This window comes from Lemur catta, chromosome 4 (genome assembly GCF_020740605.2).
Source record: "Lemur catta isolate mLemCat1 chromosome 4, mLemCat1.pri, whole genome shotgun sequence".
Classification (NCBI taxonomy): domain Eukaryota; kingdom Metazoa; phylum Chordata; class Mammalia; order Primates; family Lemuridae; genus Lemur; species Lemur catta.
Window position 1 is genome coordinate 5746965 of NC_059131.1, and position 24468 is coordinate 5771432.

A 24468-nucleotide genomic window follows, 5' to 3' on the forward strand; every position below is an offset into this window, starting at 1 on the left:
GGCATATGGTGCTCCCAGACAGCCCAGCCGGCTGCTGTCCGCCAGTATCTTCTGCCCTGTGTGGGAAGGTTTAGAGAGAGGAGCGGCTTTTATCATCAGAATGCGGGTCTGATCCTGTTCTAGGCAACTGCACAGACTGGGCAGGACCAAGCTCTGTCATAGTGCGAGGCCCGATGTTTCTTAGATCAAGTATGTTTTTCCGTAATGGTACCTCTCCTGGGATTGGCAACCCGATGAGCACATTGAACTTGTATCTTCCTGTGCACGAGCTGTGCTCTCTGTCACAGCCCTGAGTGCACCCTCAGTCCGCCTGTTGGCGCTGGCAGAGCTGGGCAGGGGCCTGGGGGTCAGTGCCTGAGTTGCAGGATGTTGTTTGCTGGCAGACTGGGGAGGAAAAGCAATGAGACTTTGAGAGAGAGTTCAAGAGTTATTTCCATGGGCTGTTTACTGTTCCAAGTCCTCTTTTGTATCTCAAAGGAAGGTTAGGAATGGATTAGAGAGAACCACTTAGGGAAATAGGAGTTAACTCTATATAAGAGATTTTGACTATCTAGTATAAGTCCTTATCTTCTCTTTTCTACAGTATGGCAGAAAATAATGCCTTTTAAAAACATACCTTTTTAGGTTTAGCTTCACAGCAAAATTAAACAGAAAATTAAATACAGAAACTTTCCATATATCCCCCAAGCCCCTCCCTGTCAGCACCGCATCCCCCATTGTTAATGTCCCCTACCAGAGTGGGACACTTCTTACACCCAGTGGACCTACACTGACACATTGTTCTCACCCAAACCCATAGTTTATGTTAGGGCTCACTCTTGGTCTTGTACATCCTGTGGGTTTGGACAAATGTGTAACGATATCATTATAACTTCTCTCTGTATCGTAACCACTCTGTCTAGTGTCTGGTACCTTGTGATCATGTTTCCTTTTAAAATTGTCAGCACTAGTGACATCTGTTTTTAGCATCCAATAAAATTGTCATTGTGACCTAAGAACTAGGACTTACAAATAGTGCTGTTGAAAACAGATTCAAGAGGTGATTCAGGAACGGTCAAGTCCAGACTCCATTTCCTCCATTCTCTGCTCTGTTTCAGGGGACAGGCTGTTGTAGTGTTTATGATCAAAACTCACAATGGGTAGTAAAACTACTGCTATCAGGAGTCTCCTCCGTGCCAACTATGAGGCTGGGTGCTTCATTTAGTCTTTACAGGAAGCCTGGGATTGGTGTCACTGTCCCAGTTTGCACATGTTCTCTCCCTCCCATCACAACTAAAAGATGACACTGTTTGTCCTTCTATGTTGTTTAGTTGGGTTAAAAGGAAATTTTACTTTTGTATCTTTTGTGAAAGCAGAGGTATGATTAAATCTCTAGGTGTGATTAGTCATTGAATAAATATTGTTTGAGCACCTACTATGTGCTAGGCATTTTAAGTGCCATATACTACTATTATGTAGTAGTTGGTCTATAAGTATTTGCTGAATAGTAAATACGTGTGTCTTTTTAATTCAATCCTGCAATGTTGGTATTGTTACCGCCAGTTTCTGGAAGAGAAATCTGAGGCTTGGAAAGGATTAGGAACATGCCTTCTAACACAGCTAACAAACAAATTAATGTTGGGTCTTTCCAAAGCCAGAGTGAGTTTGCCTCCCACTAGACCACGCTATCTCTGGATGGGGCAGATCTGGTCCTGCAAGGTGGCCGTCTCTTGGAGCCTGCTTGTCCAGGCACTCTGCAGGGTGGGGCACTCTGTGTCTCCCACATTGCCTTTCCCTCTGTAGGGGAAGGAGCACCAAGGGCACGCCTGGCAGACAGGCACATCCTGGAGCCTTGCTGGTACCCAGGGAGAATGAGATGTGGTAGAAGCAGCGTTTGTTCAGGTTAACTCATTTCATGGCAGAGGGCTAATTAATGTCCAGCAGGTGCTGGGAGCAGGAGGCAGCTCACTGCTTCAAGAGAATGAGGCTTGGGGGGAGGAGCTGGTTTTAGTAATTGCCAACAAAGCTTCTGTTCCACGTGAGTTGAAAACCAGTCATCCACACCATGCTGAGGATTTGTCCCCCAGAAACTGCCCTGAGGGGCCTGGCTGAGCCAAGGCCTCATGTGGCCGCTCTCTGGTAGTTGTGGTCTAAGTGAAAATGTTTTAATGAATATATTCTCTATATTGCAGGCTTTGGACGTGGACCGGATGGTTCTTTACAAAATGAAGAAATCTGTGAAAGCAATAAACATCTCCGGGCTGGGTGAGTATACATTCTTCCCTGGGGGTTTCTGTGTGAAAAACATTGCATTTGAAGTCCTGGTGCCCTACTATTGACCACCTTGAATGAGTTAATGAACTAAACTCCTCCTTCTGGGCATGCATATATAGAGGTGAGTTGGGATGTTTTTTTTTTGATAAGAGTGTTTTGTTTTGCAACTTCTATTATTGAGGTGTGGGGGATCGTCCACCATTCTCCCCTCCACTCTCTGTCCCCTGTCGTGCCTCCCGTCTCCTGGAGTGCAGTCCTGCACGGTGTGGACACCAGGGTCATTCCTGTCTCTGTTATTTGGTTTGTGTTGTTAATCATGTCAGGGTGCCCTTTCCCTTCCTCTCTTATCCAGTTCTTACCTTTTCTAGTTTAGGAAGAAAATGAATGAATATACAAGCATAATCAGCTAGTTAAGGTAATATTTGATATAGAATTATAAGTATGTTTGGAAAAAAACATAAAAGCACAAAACCTACAAGTGGTAGAAAATATTTCTAAAAAGTCAGTAAGTGGTGATACAGTTTTACTCAGAAACAAGAAAGCGGCAGCCTTGGGAGACAAGGAACTGTGAGGAAGCCTGAGAGATTGGAACAGGGCTGAAGGATTGCTCGTGGGAGCGTGCCCCTGCCAAGGTGCGGAAAGAGATTGGGTGCTGAGGGCCCAGGGTCTGTTCCCACAGCAGCAGTTGGGCCCATTGATGTCTGCACCATGTCCCTTCATCCTTGTGGTGTCTCCCTTTAGTGAAAGTGGTAATTGGAGCAGGAGGACAGGGAATGCCTTAGGTGGTCGTGATGTCAGGAGGGAAGTGGAATAGTCTGGAAGCGCACATCCCACCTGACACTTGCCACCCCCGCCCCCGCAGTTGTAATAGTGTGAGCACAAGCTCCCATAGCCATTCTTAACTTTCCTTTGATTAGGGCTGTGCAAGCCACCATTGTGAGGGGTCTAGTATGATCCCCAGTGCAAGATGATATTACAATTGAGCATTGCCAAGTGTATTCAGGAACCAGTTTAATAAAGATATACAAGAACTCTACATTGACACCTATAAATTGCTGCTAACCTAAATTAAAAAGACTTAAGTGAGGAATATATGATGTACGTGGGTTGGAAGACTGTATTGTTAAATGTCATTCCTCTCCAAATTGATCTCAAGATTCACCCCAATGCCAATCACAATTCTAGCAGGGGAAATTGACAAACTGATTCTAAAATTAATATGAAAAGGCTTCTAGCTCTTTTCTCCGATAAAGTGATGGGGGGACAGGGAGGAATAATTTTTATTTCTTTGAACACTTTTTGTGTACCTTATGCTTTCTACATGTTACGCTAATCTTGACAACAACCCATTTTTGTTACACAAACAAGGAGTCTTCGGATTAGCAGGTTAAGGGTGTTCCCGAGATGTGTGTAGAGCCAGAGCTAGGACCCTGCTTGTCTTTCTGCCGATTCAGGGCTGCGTTCAGGGGCCTGCTCTGTTTCGAAGCCACCACATCTTTGCTGTGTCTGGCATACTGAGTGACTATCTTCAAGACTTCAAGAAATTATTTAGAAAGAGGATGCTCAGTTTGTTGACGAGTACCAAATCCAAAAAGTATCTTGGGAGATTTTTTTTTTTTTTACTGTGTTCACTTGGGCATTTTGAGTTTGTAATTTGAGGGATATTGTATATATTATATAAAAGGGATATTTCATATTCTGGTTGGATTAAAAAAAGATTTTATAGTCATATGTTGAAAAAGCTGTTCTTATCAGAAATAAAAATGAAATAATCTGCTTCTTGTGCAAACATTGGCTGTGTGATTACTGCTAGTCCAGAAGAGGGACTTGGTGTGACTCCCAAGGCTAGCCCAGCAGCTGGCAGCGCAGCTTATAAACAAACATGCATTGGAAGGGTGTTTTGGTGTCAGGAGGCTAGCCTTAAGAACTTCACAGCACTTCTGTCTAATTTGCCTGCTGACCTATATTGCTGAGCGTGTGCCACAAACCTCATTCCTTTTCCTGCTCTCCTGCCCCCAGAGTAATTTCCTAAAATGCAAACCCAGTGATGTTATTTCTCTGCTTAAATCTCTGTAGCATTTTTTCATTGCCCTCTTTGAAGTTCATGGAAGTAAGTTGCACAGCATGAGAGAGATGAGGGCTTTAGAATGGTAGGGAGATTGGGAAAGGCACAGGTGAACAGGCTTCTTTTACTACAGAACTATCCCAAGATTGTAATATGCCATTGTGGACTGTGAGAGGATATTCGTCTTGACCTTTTCCAATTCACCATCTGTGAAACTGCCACGGCCTCCCTTGATCACTGCCCCTGTAGGCCTAAGGTGAGTAAATACTGCTGAACGCCAGCCGGGATCCAAGCTCCTGTGAGTCACCTGGACCCAGGCCACCTATCCAGAGTTCCCTCCCGACTCCTCTGTGCCCGTCTTTGAAAAAGCTTGCAGTTTCCCCAACGGGCCATGTTTTATGCCTTCTTCCCTTCGTACATGCTCTTCTGTCTGCTTGAAATGGCATGTGCCACTTTATCAGAGGACAACTGAGGCCCAAGGGAATTGAGAAGTTTGCTCGAAGCCACAGAGCTAGTGAATGAGAGGGCCCATGTCCTTTCCGAGGCACCACACATACAGCAGGCTGCCTGGGACCCTGGAGGGGGTCTCTTACTTTTGTCATCTTTTAGTCACCTATTATGTCATGCCAAGTTTGAGTTATTGTAAGGTCATGGGTCTGAGGTTTTTTTTAAAGCCAGAGTACTGATCTGAAATCTTTATTTCAGAACAAGTATTGTCTTCAAAGAAGTCACCTTAGGAAACTCTGTACTTTTTCCCGTGATGCTGACATCGTTCACAGTGTTTTTGGAACTCTTCTCTAGAACTGCTTTTAGTAGCACATTCTTTTGAATATATTTAGTAGAAGAGTCTAAGGATAGATTAAGTTTTTTTTTAGAACTAGATGTCAGAAATAAGTCAGGCAGATTTTAAGAGACTAAGCTGTGGCTACCGCAGTTGGCTAGGTGTGTCATGACTATGGAGTAGTCATTGGCTCTTAATGCAGTTAGTTTCAAAGGAGAAGTTCCCCACAGTGTTTTGATGAAGTAACATCCCAAGGCAACTCCTTGCATGGGAAGAACACTCATTTTATGTATGATTAAAAGAACAGTGAGAATAAGTTAGCATTTGTGCCTCATCCTGCCACATTCCTGTTCCTGTCTCACATTCCTTAATTTCCTCGGGACCGGGACTTTCCTGCTCCTTTCCTGATCTCCACCAGTGTCCCTCACTCCAGGCTGGGCCTCCCACTGCTTTGTGACCGTGTGGTGGCCCTACAGCCCCACCCTGGGCTGTAGACTTGTCACCTGGGTGGGGCCATCCTTCCTTTCCCACCTATCTCTGTCCAGGTGAGATTTGATCCAGCATTAATCTTCTTTGCCTCTCTCATGTATTAGTGTCCTCTTGGTGCTGTAACAAATTACCACAAACTGAGTGGCTTAAAATGACATAAGCTTACTTTTTAGGTCTGTAGGTCAGAAGTCTGACATTGATCTCACTGAACTAAAATCAGGGTGTTGGCAGCATTCCTTCCTAGCGGTTCTCAGGGAAAATCCATTTCTTTATTTTCTAGCTTCTGAAGGCCACCTGCATCCCTTGGCTTGTGGCCCCTCTATCTGCAAAGCCAGCCGTGGACAGTGAGTCTTTCTCATACTGCATTGCTCTGACGCTTAGTTTGCTTGGGTGCCATAACAAAATACCATGGACTGGTGGCTTAAACAACAGAAAGTTATTTTGTCACAGTTCCAGAGGCTAGAAGTCCAAGATCAGGGTGCCAGCATGGTTGGGTTCTGTGAGGGTTCCCTTCCTGGCCTGCAGATGGCTGTGTTCTCATCACGTCCTCACAGGGCAGAGAGAGAAAGCAAGCAAGTTCTCTGCCATCTCTTCTTACAAGGGCACTAATCCCATTGCCAGGGCCTCACCCTCATGACCTCGTCTGAACCTAATTACTTCCCAGTGGCCCCATTTCCAAATGCCATCACATTGCGGGGTTCAGCTTTAATATATGAATCTGGGGGGACACACTTAGTCCCATAGCACACACTGATCCTTTTGTCCACCTCTTCCACAGCTGAGGACACTTGTGATCACATTGAGCCCTCCCAGATAGCCAGGATAATCTCCCTGTCTCAAATTCAACTGATTAGCAACTTTAATTCCATCCAAAATTTCAATTACCTTTTGCCAGGTAGCGGAATATGTTCACAGGTCCCAGGGATTAGGATGTGGACATCTTTGGGGGCAAGGTGTCCCTACTACACCTCACCTCTGAATTCTTACGGTTTTGAGGTTGAATCAGTTTTGACTCTTCTGTTCAGCCACAAATTCAGGGTTACCTGATACGTAGGGACTGTTAACACTTTACATATTGCTCTTTATTGTTCTCTAATAATTTTATGTCAGTCTTTGCCTCTTAATTAATTGCAAGCCCTTGAATCAAGGACCAATTCAGGGAGACAAGGCAGTCTAGGATAAAGAGCATATAAATACTAGAATCCTAGGAGCCTGGATTAAAAGCTAGCAGTGCCACTCAGAAAGTCTGTGACATTAGACAATTGTTTAATCTTTCTGAGCCTCAGTTTCCTCATATGTAAAATGGGAATGTTAAAAGTTCATGGGGTTGTTAGTGAGCATTAACTGAGATAACATGAAAAAGTGACAGGTGTGGTTCTGGACACATACATGATAAGCATGGCAGCTCTTCCTGTGTGTTCCTTGCAGTGCCTGGCACAGAGTGGGCAGATGCATAGTAGGTGCCCAGTAAATACTCAGTTGTATGTACATTATTTTGTTTCTGCTGTAAGTTCTTAGACTGTCATCATAGTGTAGGAGAAGCAAACTTACAATTTAGGTATAAACAGTGTATATATTATGACAGACCTTATAGTGTGCTATGTGAGGATTTACATGGATTTATACAGACGGGGGATTTAAGATGCCTTAGGGCAGGAGTCGGCAAACTATGGCCAGCCACGTGTGTTTTTATGGCCTGCTAGCTAAGAACGGTTTTGACCATCATACCATGTTACCTACACGATAATCTCAATATTGCCTCAGTAACCCTCAATATGATGATTGGAGTTGGGATCTTTGGAAAGTAATTAGGTTTGGATGGGGTCATGAGGGTGGGGTACTCACGATGGGATTAGTGCTGTGCAAAACCCTAAATATTTACTCTCCAGCTTTTTAGGAAAAAGTTTGCCAACTCCTGCATTAGAGCAAGTGGTTTTAAACCTCAGAGTGTATCAGAATCCCCTAGTGGTCTTGTTAAAACAGGGATTGCCAAACTTCACCCGCAGAGTTTTGGGTTCAGCAGGTCTGGGATGGAGCCTGAGTATTTCAAAAGCGCTACCAGGAGGTAGCGCTGGTCTTTGAGAATTAACCTTAGAACCTGCTCCCCCACCCCCACTTTACACATTGGAGTGGGCCAAAACGGTATCAATCTGGGCTACATATATACAAATGATAGTGTTCTTACACAATAGCAAGTATATTATGTTTGTTCCCAGTTTTCAAAAGGATGGCAACCCAGCCAGATGTATTTTCTGGAATGTCTTGTGTACAGGTTTGTAAAAGCAGTTGTTATAATGATTTGCTGAGAATCTATTTCTACAATAGTTTTTCCTACTCACGATGAGCTGCTAGCTGACCTCTTTAAAAAAAAAAAAAAAAAAAAAACAACCCAAGAGTTCATATTTATTTGAAAACTCTCACTAGTCTAAAATTTGCCAAGCTCTGTCTCAACCCAAAGGTGTTCCTGCCTGGGAAGTGGAGGCTAACATTTTTCAGCTGTGTTTGACATGTCTGTGGGTGGAAAAATTCATCTTTATCAAGAAGGAAGCAAAAGACTTTCAGTTTCACTTCCCTAGGAGTAGTCTGTCTTAAAGGCTTAGCAGAGCATTCTTGCTGAAAATGGTAGCCCCTCTTTATCCTCCATCTGAAGGTCCTAGAGAAACTCACATCCTTGAAATGAAAAGTACAAAGAAATGCTAATTTCTCCTCAAACCCTTCCTGTCTTTAACCTACAAAAGAACATGTGAGAATTCAACAACTCTGTGTTTCTCCCTGTTATTTGCAAAGTTAACTAGAATACAGTACTAAAGTAAGCTTAAAGTTAAATACAGAGAATGGTTTCTATTATAGATGTCATATAATTAGAATAGGGCAGTTCAAAAGAAATACATGTAACGGTTTAGGAAGTGAAGTTTTATTGTGCATTAAGAAGGTATTAATACTGTATCTGGCATGATTTTCTACCTGTTACATGAGAAAATAACTAAATCAGAATAATCCTCATTGTATGGTGAGAATGTGATGGAACCAGTACTTTGTTATGTTGTTGTGGCATTGAAAACTGCCACACAGAGTTTTTGGAAAGCAGTTTGGTGATGTGTGTCAAGAAAAATAAAAATCTTTATGTGGAAAGAGATCTATGCACAGAGATGTTCACTGTTGTTGCACTGCTTATGGCAGTGAGAAAACTGAAAGTCTCCTGTAAGTAAATTAGCATCTGTCTACGTGATGAAATTATGTGTATATAGGAACATGAAAAAAATGATTATGATAGAATCTTCAGGCAATAAAATTCAGGATGCAAACTATATGTGTACCATATCCGTGATAAAAAAGACTAGAAAATCACATGATGATAAAGAAAAGAAAGTATATCCTTACTGATACTCATGAACTTGAGGGTAGAATAGTAACAATAATAATAATAATAAAAATCTGATACCCATGGAGTATTTGTTATAGGCCAGGTGCTGTGCTGATAAAAACTTTACATATATTTAATCCCCACAGCAACATTCTCAGTTAGATGCTGAGTTGCCAGATGAGCTCCTTGAGGCACAGGGGAGTAATTTGCCCAGGGTTATATGGCTGGTGATTGCTGGAGCTGAGATTCAAAGCCAGGTGAGCTTCTTGCTCTCTGTTTCTGACCACCCGGCTGCACTGCCTGGTGCTCAGGCAGGATGAAGCTGGGGGTACACAGTGGAAGAGAACCATGCAGACTCGTATGGGAGCATCCTGGTGCACCCGGCCCAGCCATCGCAATCCTTCTGGAAAACCCCAGGGGGTTTTGGTTGATGACAAGTTCATGTCGTGTGTGCTGAAAGCCAGTGACGGGTGACTTCAGCAAAGTCTGTAGTGCTTATGAAAAAGGAAGGTCGCTGTCCCAATGTTGAGTTGTAAAAGCAGCATTTTGAGAGGGACTTCCCTGTAGGAGGGACCTAGGACTCTTCCTTTGGAAGGGGTGGGAGAGGGTGTATTTGAAGGGCTTTCTCTGGGGTGAGGAAGTTAGAAATATTATTTGTTCCTCTCTAGATGGGGGTTTAACAAGAACAAGTTTCTACTCAAATGTGAGGGAGAAGGTAACTGGGTGAGCAGCTGCAGAAGTTAGGAAGGTCCCCACTGCAAGGTTCCTGCAGCAGGTTGATGGCCTCTGTCTCTGGGGAAGTGGTAGAGGGAGTGAAGAGGACTCGAAGCCCCTGGAAATATCCTCCAGTTGTGAGGCTCTGAGAGTCCCGCTGTCTCATCTCTGCTGGTTCAGAGTAGTGGTTGGAATTTAGGTGGGTAACTTGTGCAATACTGTCAGCAGTGATCAACGCATTAATCACAGAAAGGTAGTGAATCTGAAGGAACGCAAAGCTTTGTGACTTAAAGTCCAAGTATTAACATGAATCATACTTAGGGTCATCTTGTTGTTTTGGTAGGAAATTTAATCTCATCTGGGCTTGGGCTTTTTCACTTGGTGTGTTGGGTCTGTGGAGTATGGCGAAAGGGGGATGTACATCCCAAAACTGTGCGAAGTTATGTAAAGGTACTTTTTCCTGGAGCAATCATCTAGAACATTCTTCCGGTTTTTATGGTTGTCTATGATAGCCAAAAAATTAAATAACCACTAATGGAGCCAAACCCCCATGTTTTACAGGTGGATACCGTCACCTAATTGGCTCTTTGCCGTACTGTAAAATGTTGGCCAAACATCTCTGAACCCGTTTCCTCATCTGTAAAATCCCGCAGAGTTGATGTAAAGATGAAAGATTATTTTTATATGTATGTAACCTCCACACCATGAATGGCAGCTATAGTTACATGAGGCCTTAGAGACCATAGACATTCCAGGGGCTGCGGGCTCTGGGGTCTTGTCTTCTCTCCTTGTGGCTGTGTGCTCTGTGGAGGTGGGCTTGGGGCCGCCATGTCTTCTTGTGAAGTCATCACTGTGGTGAGCGTGTAGTACTGGGAATTGTGTCCCTCAGGTGTGGTGAGGCAAAAACTAAGGGAACAAAGGAGGAAAGCAAAATGCACATTCTGTAACGTAGCTGATGAGATTGCTCTGCCCGCTAATGGGCGTGGATGTAATTGGACGTAAAGTCTCTAATGACTTGTAGTTCCCATTCTAGAAATGTTGATCTGTTTCCTGGCTTTGAACCCCGGACACCTTGGGGGAGCCTGTCTCCTTCCCGGATTTGGTCCTAGAGCAGCCCTGGGATGGAAGTTGCTCTCTGGTTAAAGGGACATCTAGGGGTAAGTCAGGCAGCCGGCTGCTCGGTTTTAATCTCATCCCATACTAGATTCTGAAGGAGGAAACTCCTTTAAGCTGTAAGCTTTACCTTCTCCAAGAAGCCCTAGCTGTCAGCAGCCCCCAGAAAATGGACTCTTTTTCTCATAGAGAGCTGTGTTTCCTGTAGTGCTGAGTAATTTATATCACAATGGGTTGTTTTCACACGTTTATTTTTGTCTTGCTAAGTTGTGAGTTGGCAGGTAACCAGGCTTTATTCATCTTTCTTAAATGCAGATCTCATCATGTCTCTTTAAAGCCCTCTGGCTGCCTTCTGGTACCTGGGTGAAGTCCTTCAGCCTCAGGCCCCTGCCTGCCTCTCTGGCATCCCCTGCTCTGGCCGCCCCAAGCACCTTGAATTCCCCCACAGCATCATTCTGTTTCCTTTGTGTCCTTGCCCCAAACTGATTGGTTTATGAGTCTTGCTGTCTTATTGAAGGCTTGCTCCTTGAGGGCAGGGGCTCTGTTTTATGAACCTTCGTGTTCATTAGTGCTTGCTGCATCCTGGGCTGTTAGCATGATTGGATTTTATTCTTTAGTGTCCAGAAACAGTCTTGACCCATAATGGGTACTTAGGAAATACAGAATGAATGAATATAAGTGAATGTTGATGTATTCTCTACTCTGCGCGTATAATTTAAAGGGTTGAAAGCACCGGCATAAAAAAAATGTGCAGTAGATCAGTGTCCACCCTTCACCCTCTCACCTGCCTTCCACAGGTACTCCTGCGTGCAGTAGGCATTTCCCAGGTAGGTAATTGGGGTTGTATTGAGTTATTCAGACAGACTTTGAGCTGTCATTGAAAGGACAGGATCATTAATGTGAGGCAGGATCAAAGAGGATGAGGTGATCACAGAAAAGGTTTTCGTCTTTTAATAGCCAACCCATACCTTGATCTAAGAACTCCATTGCTAGGTGCCTGTGCCAGACAGAACCAGACTGGTTACATCCTGGGGGGCCATCCACAAGGACTGGCCGTTCCTGAGCAGTCACGGTCCAAGCGGACGCCCTAGGAGAGACTTAATGGAAATGAGTTTTCAGTGAGGTTTTGAAAGTGGCAGGGGCATGGGGTGTTGGAGAAGGTGGAGGAAGTGGCAGGGGGTGAAGCTCCGTGAGACGGGCTGGCCCAGCTTGAGCAGGAGCTCAGGGGGCTCCAGGTAGGAAGGGCGTTCTCACTGAGCCCTTTTGTCAGAGACGACATAGGCACTGGGCTCCGAAGGCTGTCTCCCTCAGGTCGTCCTGTTCAGGAGAAGCTTTGGTAGAGACAAACAGATATTTTTAATAGGCCTAGGCACAGAGAACTAAAATCATCTAGCAATTGGAGCTGATACTTCACATTTCTTTTTTAAATTCTATTTGTTCTTTACATTGTTCTCTTACTATAAAGATAACATAAGCTTCGTTTAGAAAATTCAGAAAAGCATTGCAAAATCTTGACCTGGGCCAGATCTTACTGTCCATGTAACCAGGAGAGGCTCAGGTGAGCGCGTGGTCTGAGCCCACCAATGGCTTTGAACAAAGCTCTGCCTCCTACAGCTGCATGACCCTGGACTAGTTGACACTCCCACAGTCTATTTCCTCCTTTATAAAATACACACCTCAAAGAAGAATAAAGTGACATCAGCTGGTGCCTGAGAGGGGCGGTGGAGACAGGATAATTGCTTGCGTCCAGGAGCTCAAGGTTGCAGTGAGCTGTGATTGCACCATTGCTCTCCAGCCTGGGTGACAGAGCAAGACTTTGTCTCTTTACAAAGACGGAAGGAAAAGAGGGAGGGAGGGGAAAAAAAGAAAGGAAGGAAAGGAAGAAAAGGAAGGAAGGGAGGGAAAGAAGAACTTCTAGAAAGCTCTTGGCTTAGTGCCTAGCATATAGGCTACAGTTTATTAAGTGCTTGCTATTTTTACCACCACTGTTAGCGTTTTGATGTATTTTCCTTTCAGCCTTTTTCTCTACATTTTACAGAATTGAGACTAAATGTCCGATTTTGTGTCCTGCCTTTTTTTAACTTGGCATTCTGTTCTTACCATATTCCTATATTATGATTTTAAAAGCTGACATAATATTCCATTTTGTAGATAATACTGTTATTTAACCATTTCCATACTGTTCAAGCTTTATACATTTTCTATTTCCACTCTATAAATTGTTCTGTACACACCTTTGAACACCTTGATTATTTCCTCAGGATAGATTTCTGGAAGTGGGATTATATGGTGGCAAAATGTTTTTAAGAGTTTTTTTTTTTTTTGAGACAGAGTCTCACTCTGTCACCCTGGCCAGAGTGCCGTGGCGTCAGCCTAGCTCACAGCAACCTCAAACTCCTGGGCTCAAGCGATCCTTCTGCTTCAGCCTCCCGAGTAGCTGGGACTACAGGCATGCGCCACCATGCCCGGCTAATTTTTTTTTTCTATATATATTTTTAGATGCCTGTATAACTTCTTTCTATTTTTTTTAGTAGAGACGGGGTCTCGCTCTTGCTCAGGCTGGTCTCAAACTCCTGACCTCAAGCGATCCACTCGCCTCAGCCTCCCAGAGTGCTAGGATTACAGGCGTGAGCCGCCGCCCCCGCCCCCCCCCTTTTTTTCTTTTTATTCTTTTTGCTCTCCATAGGTTGGATGTTTTTAAGAGTTTTGATACAGATTACCAAATTGTGAATGGAAAGATTTTTTTCAGTGAATTATTTGGGATGACTCTAGAAGTAAAGTTCTTAAAATGGTTCTCTCTTATGGGATGTCCATAGCCTAGAGACCCTTTTAATAAATGGGGATTATCTTTGACTTTAAGAAATTGCTTTCCCATGAGATCATGTGCCCAAGTCACACCTGAAACCAGTGGTGCACAGGGCTGGCAGCCTGAGGAAATGGTCTACTTTACATTCAGTTGTGCAGAATATCCTACCCTTTACATTGTGGTGCATATTTAAATGTTAATTATCATGTCACCTAGGGAGTGTCTTTTCAAAGCTGCTACCATGGAGAATGTATGGCTCTCCTTAAATGCTCCCTTTGCTGAGCTGTGTGGATGGCTGGAATGTTTGGCATCAGCAGGTGGTTTTTCCTCAGCCTGACCTCGAGTGGAGCAGGGCTTGGAGGGTCCTCGGTGGGTGAGCACCGAGGCTGGGGCTGGGCAGCCATCAGGCTGGTGCATGTCCCTCTTTTCTCTTTCACTGGTTACGGCCCTTGGTGTTTGGGTTCCCAGTATGTGTGCTTGACTAGAAGGCTATGACATTTGCCTTAGCCTAGAGCCAACGATAGTGACACTGTCATGAGCAAATGAAGAAACGGTTTCCAGTGTGGGAGGAAGAGCATTGGACTGAGTCAGGAAACCTGAGTTCTTGTTCCAGCTTTGCTGCATACCCGCTGTGTGACCTTGAGTAGGTGGACACCCTCTCTGAGCTTTGGTTTCCATGTCTGTGGAGAGAGGACCCCCCCTTTCAGGATCCTTTGGAATGAAAGGACCCAGCAGAGGGCATGGATGGCCCTGAGAAGGTGGGGACAGTGGGACCTGTGCTGCCCTGTGACGGTTTGAGAGTTGAGAGTCGGATACAGGCAGGGCCTTGGAAACAGAGAAAGTGTTAACAGCCTGAACACATGGCACTGCCTGGTGTTCCCCTGGGGCTGATGCCTTCCCATTTCTATTCTCTGTTGCTTCTTTACTTGGCAGTTCCTGCCGACCTTGGAGCCCCAGCTCAGTGTCCCCTCAGCACCCAGCACGGTGCCTGGTGCATTGCAAGTGATCAGTGTGTGAAGTGATAAATCTTTCCCCAGGCATTCATCCCAGCTACCATGAGCATATGTGTCCTCATATCCCACCCCATCATACTGTCACACCCCAATTGCAGGGCTAGAAATAGCGTGTGAAATGTTTGAGATGAACGTTCAGTGGTAGAAGGGGAATTGGCTGTGGGACCCCCTTGTCCTCTGTGTCCGTGGCTTGCTTCCTCGCTGTGCTGTGGGCCACACTGACCTGTCAGAGCTGTATCTGCGTGTCTGGCCCATTGAGGAGGAGCAGAGGGGCTGGCTTTTGTTCTTTTTGGATCCAGCGATTTTTGCTTAAACCATATGCACTAGGCCTTCTCCTTGATACTAGTTTTTTAAATAACAGAATCAAGTAAATTAAAAAGCACACAACGAAGGCTAATCCTTGCCTCTAAACTCAGCATGTGCACTTGCTTGCTGGCTTCATAATAGATTTTTCTGCAAGAGCCTCTCAATTCATCCCTTTTCGTGGATTGGTGATTTGTGCAGCGAAGTGTGGGAGGTAGGAGGCTGCTGGCTTAGCATGGAGGGGAAACCAGGTCTTGTCCTGATGTGGTCTCTGTGACACAGCCTCTCCAAAGTCCCTTGCAGGTCAGCGATTCTTGGATCTGGATCGTTAATAAGAATTAGAATTTAAGTTATATTTGAACAAGTGGGGGTAAGAGAGTGAGTTGTTTTTAGAAAAACAGCTTTCACAATTCTGTAAATAAAAACTGATAGACCCAGTTTGGGATCTTTCCAGAAACGTTATTCCCAAGCTATTTATTTTAGGTTCCTATTTTAAGGTTGTTTTTGGCAAAAGAAAACTAAAGGCACTCAACTGCTCTCTGTTCTCTAGTAGGAAAATCTCCAACTTTGGGCGATCTGGAGCAGAAGGTCAGTCAGTTACTGTGTATTAACGGAGGGTCTGCAGTTTTTACGGTGGGCACTGGGCTTGGTGTTGTAGGAGGACACAGAGAAAGGGCTTATGGGCTTTAGTAAGAAGCTTCACGTTCATCAGCAGGATGAAAAATATGTCTAAAAACCTTCAGCTAGACCAGCGTGAAGAGGTTCCCCTGACCTAAGCTGGGACATCAGAAAGTAATGATTGCAGTGGATCAGAGCACTTTAAATATAATGCCATGACATGATGATGATGACGACAAGCCAAAAACCTCATTGATCACCTTGGGATTGCTGGGGATCAAATAGTAGTTTGAAGATTATAAGGGAAAGAATTTTTTAAAAAAGAAAAAACCCTAACCTCCACCGGGTAGTCAGTTGAGGAGCCCAGAAGGAGGGATTCTTGGGAGTTCTTTCATATTTCTTTTTTCCTTTTTTTTTTTTTTTTTTTTTTGAGACAGAGTCTCACTCTGTTGCCCGGGCTAGAGTGCCGTGGCGTCAGCCTAGCTCACAGCAACCTCAAACTCCTGGGCTCAAGCAATCCTCCTGCTTCAGCCTCCCAAGTAGCTGGGACTACAGGCATGCGCCACCATGCCCGGCTAATTTTATATATAAATATTTTTTTAGTTGTCCAGCTAATTTCTTTCTATTTTTTTAGTAGAGACGGGGTCTCGCTCTTGCTCAGGCTGCTCTCGAACTCCTGAGCTCAAACGATCCGCCCGCCTCAGCCTCCCAGAGAGCTAGGATTACAGGTGTGAGCCACCACGCCCGGCCTTTTTCATATTTCTTGCACTAGAACAGGAAGCCTTGGTTTTCTGTTTCTTCTCCATGCCAGGTTGGCTGACTACCCGTGGGAGAAGGCGGGTTTCTCTTCTGCAGGTTACCTGGGCCAGGATGCAGCCTGCCTGGTGTAGATGGTGGATTTGGCTCCTGGCTCCACTTCTTGCCAACTGTGTGGTCTGGGGCGAAGGCCACTCAATCCCTGAGAAAGGGCTAGTGGTAGCCACCTCTTAGCGTTGTCAAGTTAGACGGAACAAAAGATGAAAAGTCATATGCTAAGTCCCCTTCTCCTGGTTATTCACTCAGAGCAGCATGGAGGGTCTGGTCACCAGTTTGAGGGGCACCGGAAGGCTTCCGTGGAGTCTCCGGCTTCTCTCCTGCTCTTCTTTTGCAGTCATACAGCCCAGCACCTTGAAGGATGTGACCAGGGCCCTGCTCCCCTCCGTTGGTCTCACTGGGAAGCCCGAGTGAGAGAGGAAGCGGGAGCATGGAGGTCTCCTTGTTTCTGTTACCAGGGGCGTATGCTCAGCGCCAGACGCCTGCCTGTGGCCATCACCTCCCTTCTCAGACCCACTGGACCAGCCTGTGTCTTGACCACCAGTTTTGACATAGTGAAAAAATAGTGTGTGGTTTGAAAGGACCTACCCTTCACTGTTAACCACATGTTCTAGGATGATAAATAAGTAAGATACAAGGAATTGTTGCTCCATCTGTGAAATGGAACTTTAAAAATCTAAAAATTGGGTACTTTTGGTTTTGGCAAGGCAAACTTATTTTTAGCTGTGAAACAAACGTCAGTGTAGCAGAGCAAAGGAAGAAAAGACTTTGGAATCACACAGATTTGGGTTTGAATCCCAGCTCTGCCACTTCCTGGCTGTTTTTGAGGACAAGTCATTTGATCTCTTTAAGCCACAATTTCCTATTAGTATTATGAGATATAATACACGTCTTACGAAGTTTAGAAAAAATAAATATAAAGTTTGTGCTCCGTATGAATGACATGGTTGCTGCTGTTACTGTTGTTAGTGTTATTGGTTATGCACGGAGTGTGGCTGAGCTGAGTATCTTTACCTTATGTGTTGACTCTTACTGGAACCTTGTGAGCATCTCATAGCGGGTCTTCACCCTTTACGTAGCCGATGTGGCAGGCCTGTGTGACTGGGCCTTACTGCGGTCATACAGACGTTTACTGGCGGACACAGGACTGGGGGCCACGTCTCCTGAGGGTTCTTCTCACCGTGCCACACACTCTTCAGGAGCTCTGTGTGTGCATGTGCATGCACGCACATGTGTTTGAGTTTCTGTCTTAATTTATTTGTGAATATGGGCTCAGAAATGCATTTAATTTATCTCTAGGACTCTCAGGCCTTTTTCTAGAATGTGGGGGGAAAAGGAGAAGGACTCAAACAGTAAATTAATTTTCTTTTGTGTTTGCTGAATCCACACTAGAACCCTGTAGGTGGGAGAGCAGACCATCCATGGAGAATGGGGATTGGCTCAAGGACAGGAGTGTTCCTTTCTTTTGCCTGTTTGTCAGGCCCAGCACTGGTGTTGGGTGACAGTGGTTTTACTTCCCTGAGGAAGAACTTGGGGGCTACGGAGGGGCTTTCAGGGTCTGTTCCTCGGTGAAGGTGCTCATCGCTAAGGCCATCTCTTTCTGGTGGAGTTTATATCCAAGTTTGCACCATGCGTCTGCCTGCCTTGCTGTGCCTGTAAGCGGTTGTGTTTTCTAATTGAACTGATGAAAACATAAAAATTAGGTATCCATGCAAACAGAAGTTGTTTTGTTATATAGACTGGCTGGTTTCATTTGAAAATGCCTGACCCAGTAGTGAGGGAATTACATTGGACCACATTAATTTACCAGGATTACCTGTGTCCCCTATCCCCACCCCTACCTGCATTTCTGAATCAGAGGTCTGAGATGCGACTCTGGTGTCTGGAGTTCGGTACAGATCCGTCCAGGATTTTGATGTCCAACAGGGATTGAAAACCATTGAGCTGCGACCCAGAGTCCAGATGTTACTCTTTAAGGTGCTCCTTTGAGGCCTAATGATGGTGAAATGCCATCAGATATATGACCAGGGTTTGCTTTTTCTGTTCAGACAACATGTACGTGTTGTCTTGTATTTCAAGCACAAAGATGAATACAACCTAGTCCATATCCTCTGAGTGCTTCCAGTCAATGGGGACCAGATAGTTTGAATATAACATGCTAAATGCAAGGATAGGAGAGGTGCCAAGCCCAGATCCCCAGGGCTTAGAGCAGTCATGGAAAGCTTCCTGGAGGAAGCATGAGTGTGTAGGATGAACAGGATTCGGGGAGCGGAGGGCCCCTGGACAGAGGGTGCATCCTGAGCACAGGCATAGAGCTGGCCTTTGCTGCAAAGACCAGTGCTGTTCCTGTGTTGAAAAGAGAAGTCGCTGTGGTGTGTGCCTGAGTTCGAGGCCTGAGCTTCAGGGTGGAGAGAAACGGAGGTCTCTTGTTGAATTTCTGGGGGTGGGCTGAATGTGTTAATTGGTGGCTTCTGTCTCCGTCTTGGCCAAGGTGGAGTCCTCAGAGGTGTGGAAAGATGGGTATCGCTGGCAGACTCATTTGGTACGCCAGGGACTGCTTCACATGGGCCAGGGCTTCCCCTCTGCTCCCCATGCTTATTCTTTGGGATCTGTCACCAGCACCGCGGGCTGTTGTCGGGATAGCAAAGCTGTTTCTGGTCCGGCTTTTCTCAGATTTTTGTTCTGATGTGTTTGATTGTATTCACAACTGAGCAGAACCTGGTGGGGAAGGAGGATGGCATGCCCGAGACACTGACGGCCCCTTCTGTGTTGCTGTCGCAGCTCACGTGGAGAACGAAGAGCAGTACACTCAGGCTCTGGAGAAGTTCGGTGGCAACTGTGTGTGCAGAGATGACCCGGATTTAGGAAGTGCATTCCTGAAGTTCTCAGTGTTCACCAAGGAGCTGACCGCGCTTTTCAAAAACCTGGTAAGTGTTCATTGTATGCGTGCAGCTCTTGGTGTGTGAAATGCCCACAGGCACCTCACTTGGGAAGGTAGCTCAGTAGAGGATGCTTATGGTTTGTTTGATAAACTAGGAATAAATTTCATAGCTCCTCCGGTACCCCAAAGAATTGTATTTTCTATACACATTGGTTCAGTTTATTATAAAGTTTAAAATTGTAACTTTTAACCCTAACAAGACTTTTTAAATTCCACTTGGCCTTTGAAATGTACAGGCTGTAGGACAAAATGGGTAAATGCGCTCATCGGCTTAAGGGCCTCTGACTTCGATTTTTACTAGTTTCTAATCTGCGTAGAATAGTCTCTGTTTCTGGTAATTATAGCAGGCATTTACACTTACAATATTTAATAAATATGTCTCAGACCCGTCTTACAAAGCAAGGTAACCTATAATCAAAGCACAGAAATTACCATGAGTATTTAAAGGTCTTTTATGCTCCCAAACGTAGAGCCTTAAAAAAAGCAGGACTAAAAGAAACGTCTGGCTTTCTAAGCAAGTAGAAATACTGCCTGTGGTCGGTGCTTGGTTATGTTGGGAGAATCGAGTCTTTCTTGTTGCTTGGCAGCTCTGTGCAGTCGTGACGGGAGCAGAATTCTGAAGAAGTGGGCAGCCTGGGAGGGCTGTTGGGACCCTGCCCGGGTGGGGTGGACCCTGGGGGTCACCTCAGCGCCTCTTTCCCATTTTTCTTCCCCTGCTTCTCCTGAAGGTCGTGGAAGACCAGGTCGAGAACCCAGTACTGCGTTCTCTGTAGGTTGCAAACAACAGCGTCTTTTTCATTTCTCCTGTCAGAAAGCTCATAACAAGTGAAAAAATGGCTCATTCTTGAAATGGCGATGATGGTGTGTTTGTAAGTGTGGCCGTAGAAGGGCAGAAACGAGAAAACAGAACGTGTGGGCTCGCGGGAAATGGAAAGAACAGGCTCATTAAGGCTCTTGGTCCCTCCCCCTCCTTCACTTGTAAATATTTCTGTTGTAAATAGTAAAAATAAAAAGCTGTTGCTTTGCTGAAGTTTTTTTGCTCAGAGGAATTTGAAATCTCTTAGGACTTTGGTCAAGTTCATCGCCCTTTGTCACTGCCCCAAACAGCGTGGCGGCTGCACTCGGAGCCCTGGAGCCCTCGCCTGCCTCGGCCCCGATCCCTGGGTGCACGCTGGCAGGCATGCACGATGGGCTCTCACCAAGTCAGAAAAGATGGGACTTGTTTTCTAAACTGAAGAAACTGCATGGTTCCAGGGTAGAGACTACAGATGCTGACTTGGTGGGAGCTCCTTGTGAACAAGTCAATTGGCTGCCTGGTCTCCCAGCCCCTCAGGGGATAAGCCTAGCAGCTTACTCCTCAGTAGAAAGGCGCAGCCTCCAGAGTGGAAGAGGCCGGAATGAGCAGCAAAAAGAGCTTGGAGGAAACCGACAATGCAAAGAGCAGAAGAAAACTTTAAAGAAACTGCATTTAATTTCTCAGAGAAAGTAGAAGACATCAGATCTATCAGGGAAGAAGCGGGATGCAGCTTGTTAAAGGAGGCCACGGGAGACAATTATGTAAGAAAATACTAAATTAAAAATCCAATGAGAAGGGTTGGGGTAGAGGAAATGGCTCAAAAATAGATCAAAAAGACCAAAAAAAAAAAAAAAAAAAGATTAAAAAGTGGGAAATACATAAAAGAGAAGGTCTAATCCTTAAGGTCCAGCATCCAGCTGAAAAGCATTTCAGAAATAGAATAGAAAGAGGAGAACATCACTGCATCATCAGTGCAGCAGCAGAAAAGACAACTTCTGCAACAGAAGGATGGAGTCTCCAGACTGAGGGGCTCGCAAGTGCCCAGCACACCCCAGGGCATCTCAGCGTGAACTTGCAAAAGACCTTAAGAGCTTCCAGAAACCACACAGAGGAGTCAGAATCACAATGATATTGAACTTCTCAGCAGCAACACTGGAAACTTCAAGGCATGGAGCAATGCCCTTAAAATCCTGAGGAAAATAACTCAGCCTGGAATTAGACCCAGCCAGCTGAACATGAGAGTCAAGTTAAAGATATTTTCAGACATGTAAGGCTCAAAAAGCTTAGCTCCCACGTGTCAGTTCTCTGAAACTCCCAAAGGGTGTGCTCGAGCGAAAAGAAGAGTAAAGCCAAGAAAGAGGAAACAGAGAGTCAGGAAACGGGATCCAACACAGGAGAGCAAACTGCGGGAGGGGATCCCAAGAGGATGGCAGAGGGAAGTCCCACGGGCCGCTGAGCAGTTGACCTAGAAAGCGGCAGGCCCAAGGTGGCTGTGGGGTAGGAGCCAGGTGGGAGGAGGCCTGGGTTCTGCTCCTCGCCCCCAGGGAACTAGCTCCTTTGTTCAGTTGATCTCTAGACCAAGATTTTCTCCCAGCTGTAAAGTGGAGATAATAATGCCATACCTGATTTTGTGGATAGGATATAGCCAACTAGTTGCTCTTACACATTTTAGCTTATTTAATTCTTATAACAATCCCGTAAGGTGAATCAGTGTTATCCCCACTTTATAGATTAGATAACTGAGGCCCTGGGTAGTTTAAAGAGCTGATATCTCCCTTTGGAGGCATGGATTCCTTGACTGTTGGCAGATGTGTGCCTCCAGGTATACACAGGCCACCTGCAACATTCCACACTGTGGAATCCAGATGAAACTAGTTTGTACTCAGTTATCAACACAGGCAGCTACACAGTTAAATAAAAGCAGCCCCTTCCTTTTCTGTTTTTTATGTCTTCCTGCCAAAGCAGAAAGCAGGGCAGGGCCTGCATGTTGTAACTGCTACATTGCTCACCACCCTGGCCTTGCCACTTGCAGTGCTTGCAGTACTTCAGAATTCACTGCAAGTCCTGGTTGCTATCCAGCTTTCCACAGCGAGTAAAGATATCAGCGGCCGTGGGCTGATAAGCACCATGGCGTGACTGGTGCAGGCTAGGCGTGAAGGAGAGTCTGCCTCGTTTGCTCCTCAGGACAGCTGTGCAGGGTAGTTGATGTTACCTTCATCGTAAGGTAGAGCTCACACACACGTGAAGTCCCTTACTGGGCCCTTAACTAGTGAGAGATGGAGTTGGGATTCACATCCAGAACTTAAAACTCCAAACCCACGTTGTTCCCATTGTGACTTTTACAGGGACCAAGGCTCTTGTTAACTCCTGGTGGGGGTGGGCTGGTGTTGGACAGAAGGGAAAAGTGTAAAGAGAAATGCAAGATCAGTCTGTGCCACTGAGTGCCACAAGGGAGCCGGATGACCTCAGTTTCCTCATTGTAAAACAAGGATGGTGAGACCTTCCCACCTCCTGGAACAGCATCAAGGTGACAGGAGTGAGTGGAAAGGGTTTTTGTAAATTAAAAACGCAACACACAGGTGACATTTTAGTGTCGTTATGATATGTGAACTTATTTGATGGTAGCTGTAAGTACATGTTCGTTACTTTAGTTTCAGCTTTCACTTTATGGAGTCTGCATTATTGATCCTATTTCTTGGAAAGGATCAAAGAGAGAGAAAATCTCTTATTTTAGCCAAAATTAGCACTCACCAGGCCTGATTTTTCCAGGCAAGTGCCAGTGTGGAAGCTGCACGACCATAGGAACACCATGTGGCAGCTCCTGAGACGCTGGGCTGAGTGTGAGCTGATTATAGGAGAATTCTCCTTTTTTGGAATTTTGTATACCATCCTTCTTCCTATTTTTGGTCACATCTGTCCTATCTCATATTTTCCAAGCCTTGCTTTTGCTTTCCCTCAGGGCATTTAAAAAACATCTCCGTTCTGTATGGCTAAGCATCTCAATGCTACGTCCTGTCCAGAAAGAGTAACAATGACCACCTGCCTGCTTTGAAGCATGAAGGAATGTTTATAAAGCAGTTGGAACATCTCCAGAGAATGGCCAACTTCATATAAAGCGAAATTTTCTTACCAATGGGTGAGAATCTCACCTTCAGAAAGTCTATGAATTTTCTCTGCAGTTATGTAGGATAAAGGGAAAAACAAGGCAGCTCCAGAAATATAACATGTGTGAAATCAAGGTGGTCGTAATGTGAGCCCAGTTGCTGGGATTTTTTTTCTCTTCCCGGGTGGATGTGAGGATTCTGGAAAGACTTTCCCAGGGCTGCCTCTGTGCTGAGAAGTGGCTTTCTGATGAAAGGCCGCATGGCAGGACAGATTTCCAGAAGGCTAATGACAGATGTGTAGTCTCTGTCTTTGCTGTCAGAGAAGTGGCAGCAGGTGTTTACAGTGCGCAGAACCCACTGTGTGAAGACCAGTGTCAGCTGAAAGCAGGGGCTGGTGGATGCTGAGCCAGGGACGGGGTTGCACTGTGAGATACGGTGACCTTGGGCTGAGGAATTTCCCTGCACCGACATTGAAAGAGGAACCTGAAAGTTCCACTCAACAGCATGCAAATACGTCATCACCATTTTAATGCAAATGATACGAGTTAGTAGACATTGTAGCCGTATAGTAAAGGGAGCTAGTCAGGTTCTGTTGGGATGAGTGGCAGCTTGTGGCTTTGTATGTGCTGTGCCTGGCACAGAGGCATCCTTTCCTGCATTGGTAACGTTACGGTAGTACTCTTTGCCCAGTGCTGTCGGGCTTGGGTTAAATATGATCTGATTCTCCAAATTAGCAAAGCTTGTCTCATCACTTCATACAGAGATCTTACTACCAGAGGTCCTCACCCTCAGTGCTTCTGTAGACTTTCCTTTAATTTCTTCTATTGAAAATGTCTTATATTTTAAAGTGTCTTACATTCTTTCTTAATGAAACAGGGGTGATGATCGTAACTTCATCTTTTTGGGAAGAAGATTTAAGTCACTCTTTTGGGCATAAAGTAATGAACTATGCTGAAATCCAGAAATACCCTCAGTGGCATATGGCATATGGGACTGTCTACCCTTAGATTTCAGAATATTTGACTTCCATTTCCAAAATGTGCATCTAATATTCTGATTCTTTTCCTGTTAGTTGCCCTTTTCACTGCTATCAGTGCTTGCCTCTGATGTCTCTTGTTCTACTATGCTGTGAACTAAAAAAGGAGATGACATGGCTTGTTAGACTTGTATGCAGATTAGGAGTCCATAGGCTGTGAGTGAGGAATTTCAAGTGAGGGCTTGAGGGCTGGGGGGGCAGGGAGAGTGTACATGGATGGACCTACTGACAGTCACTTTGGGCACCTAGAAACCTCTGC

At 45.2% G+C, this 24468-nt stretch overlaps 1 protein-coding gene across 4 annotated transcripts in view; it reads left to right on the forward strand.

The window, feature by feature from the left end:
• Positions 1 to 24468, forward strand: part of ASAP2 (ArfGAP with SH3 domain, ankyrin repeat and PH domain 2) — a 172848-nt gene that overhangs the window by 59534 nt on the left and 88846 nt on the right. For all 4 annotated transcript variants that reach the window (XM_045549002.1, XM_045549005.1, XM_045549003.1 and 1 more), the window contains exons 2-3: positions 2172 to 2244; positions 19114 to 19259. In XM_045549002.1, the coding sequence (XP_045404958.1) occupies positions 2172 to 2244; positions 19114 to 19259 (219 nt within the window). The remainder of the gene's footprint in view (positions 1 to 2171; positions 2245 to 19113; positions 19260 to 24468) is intronic.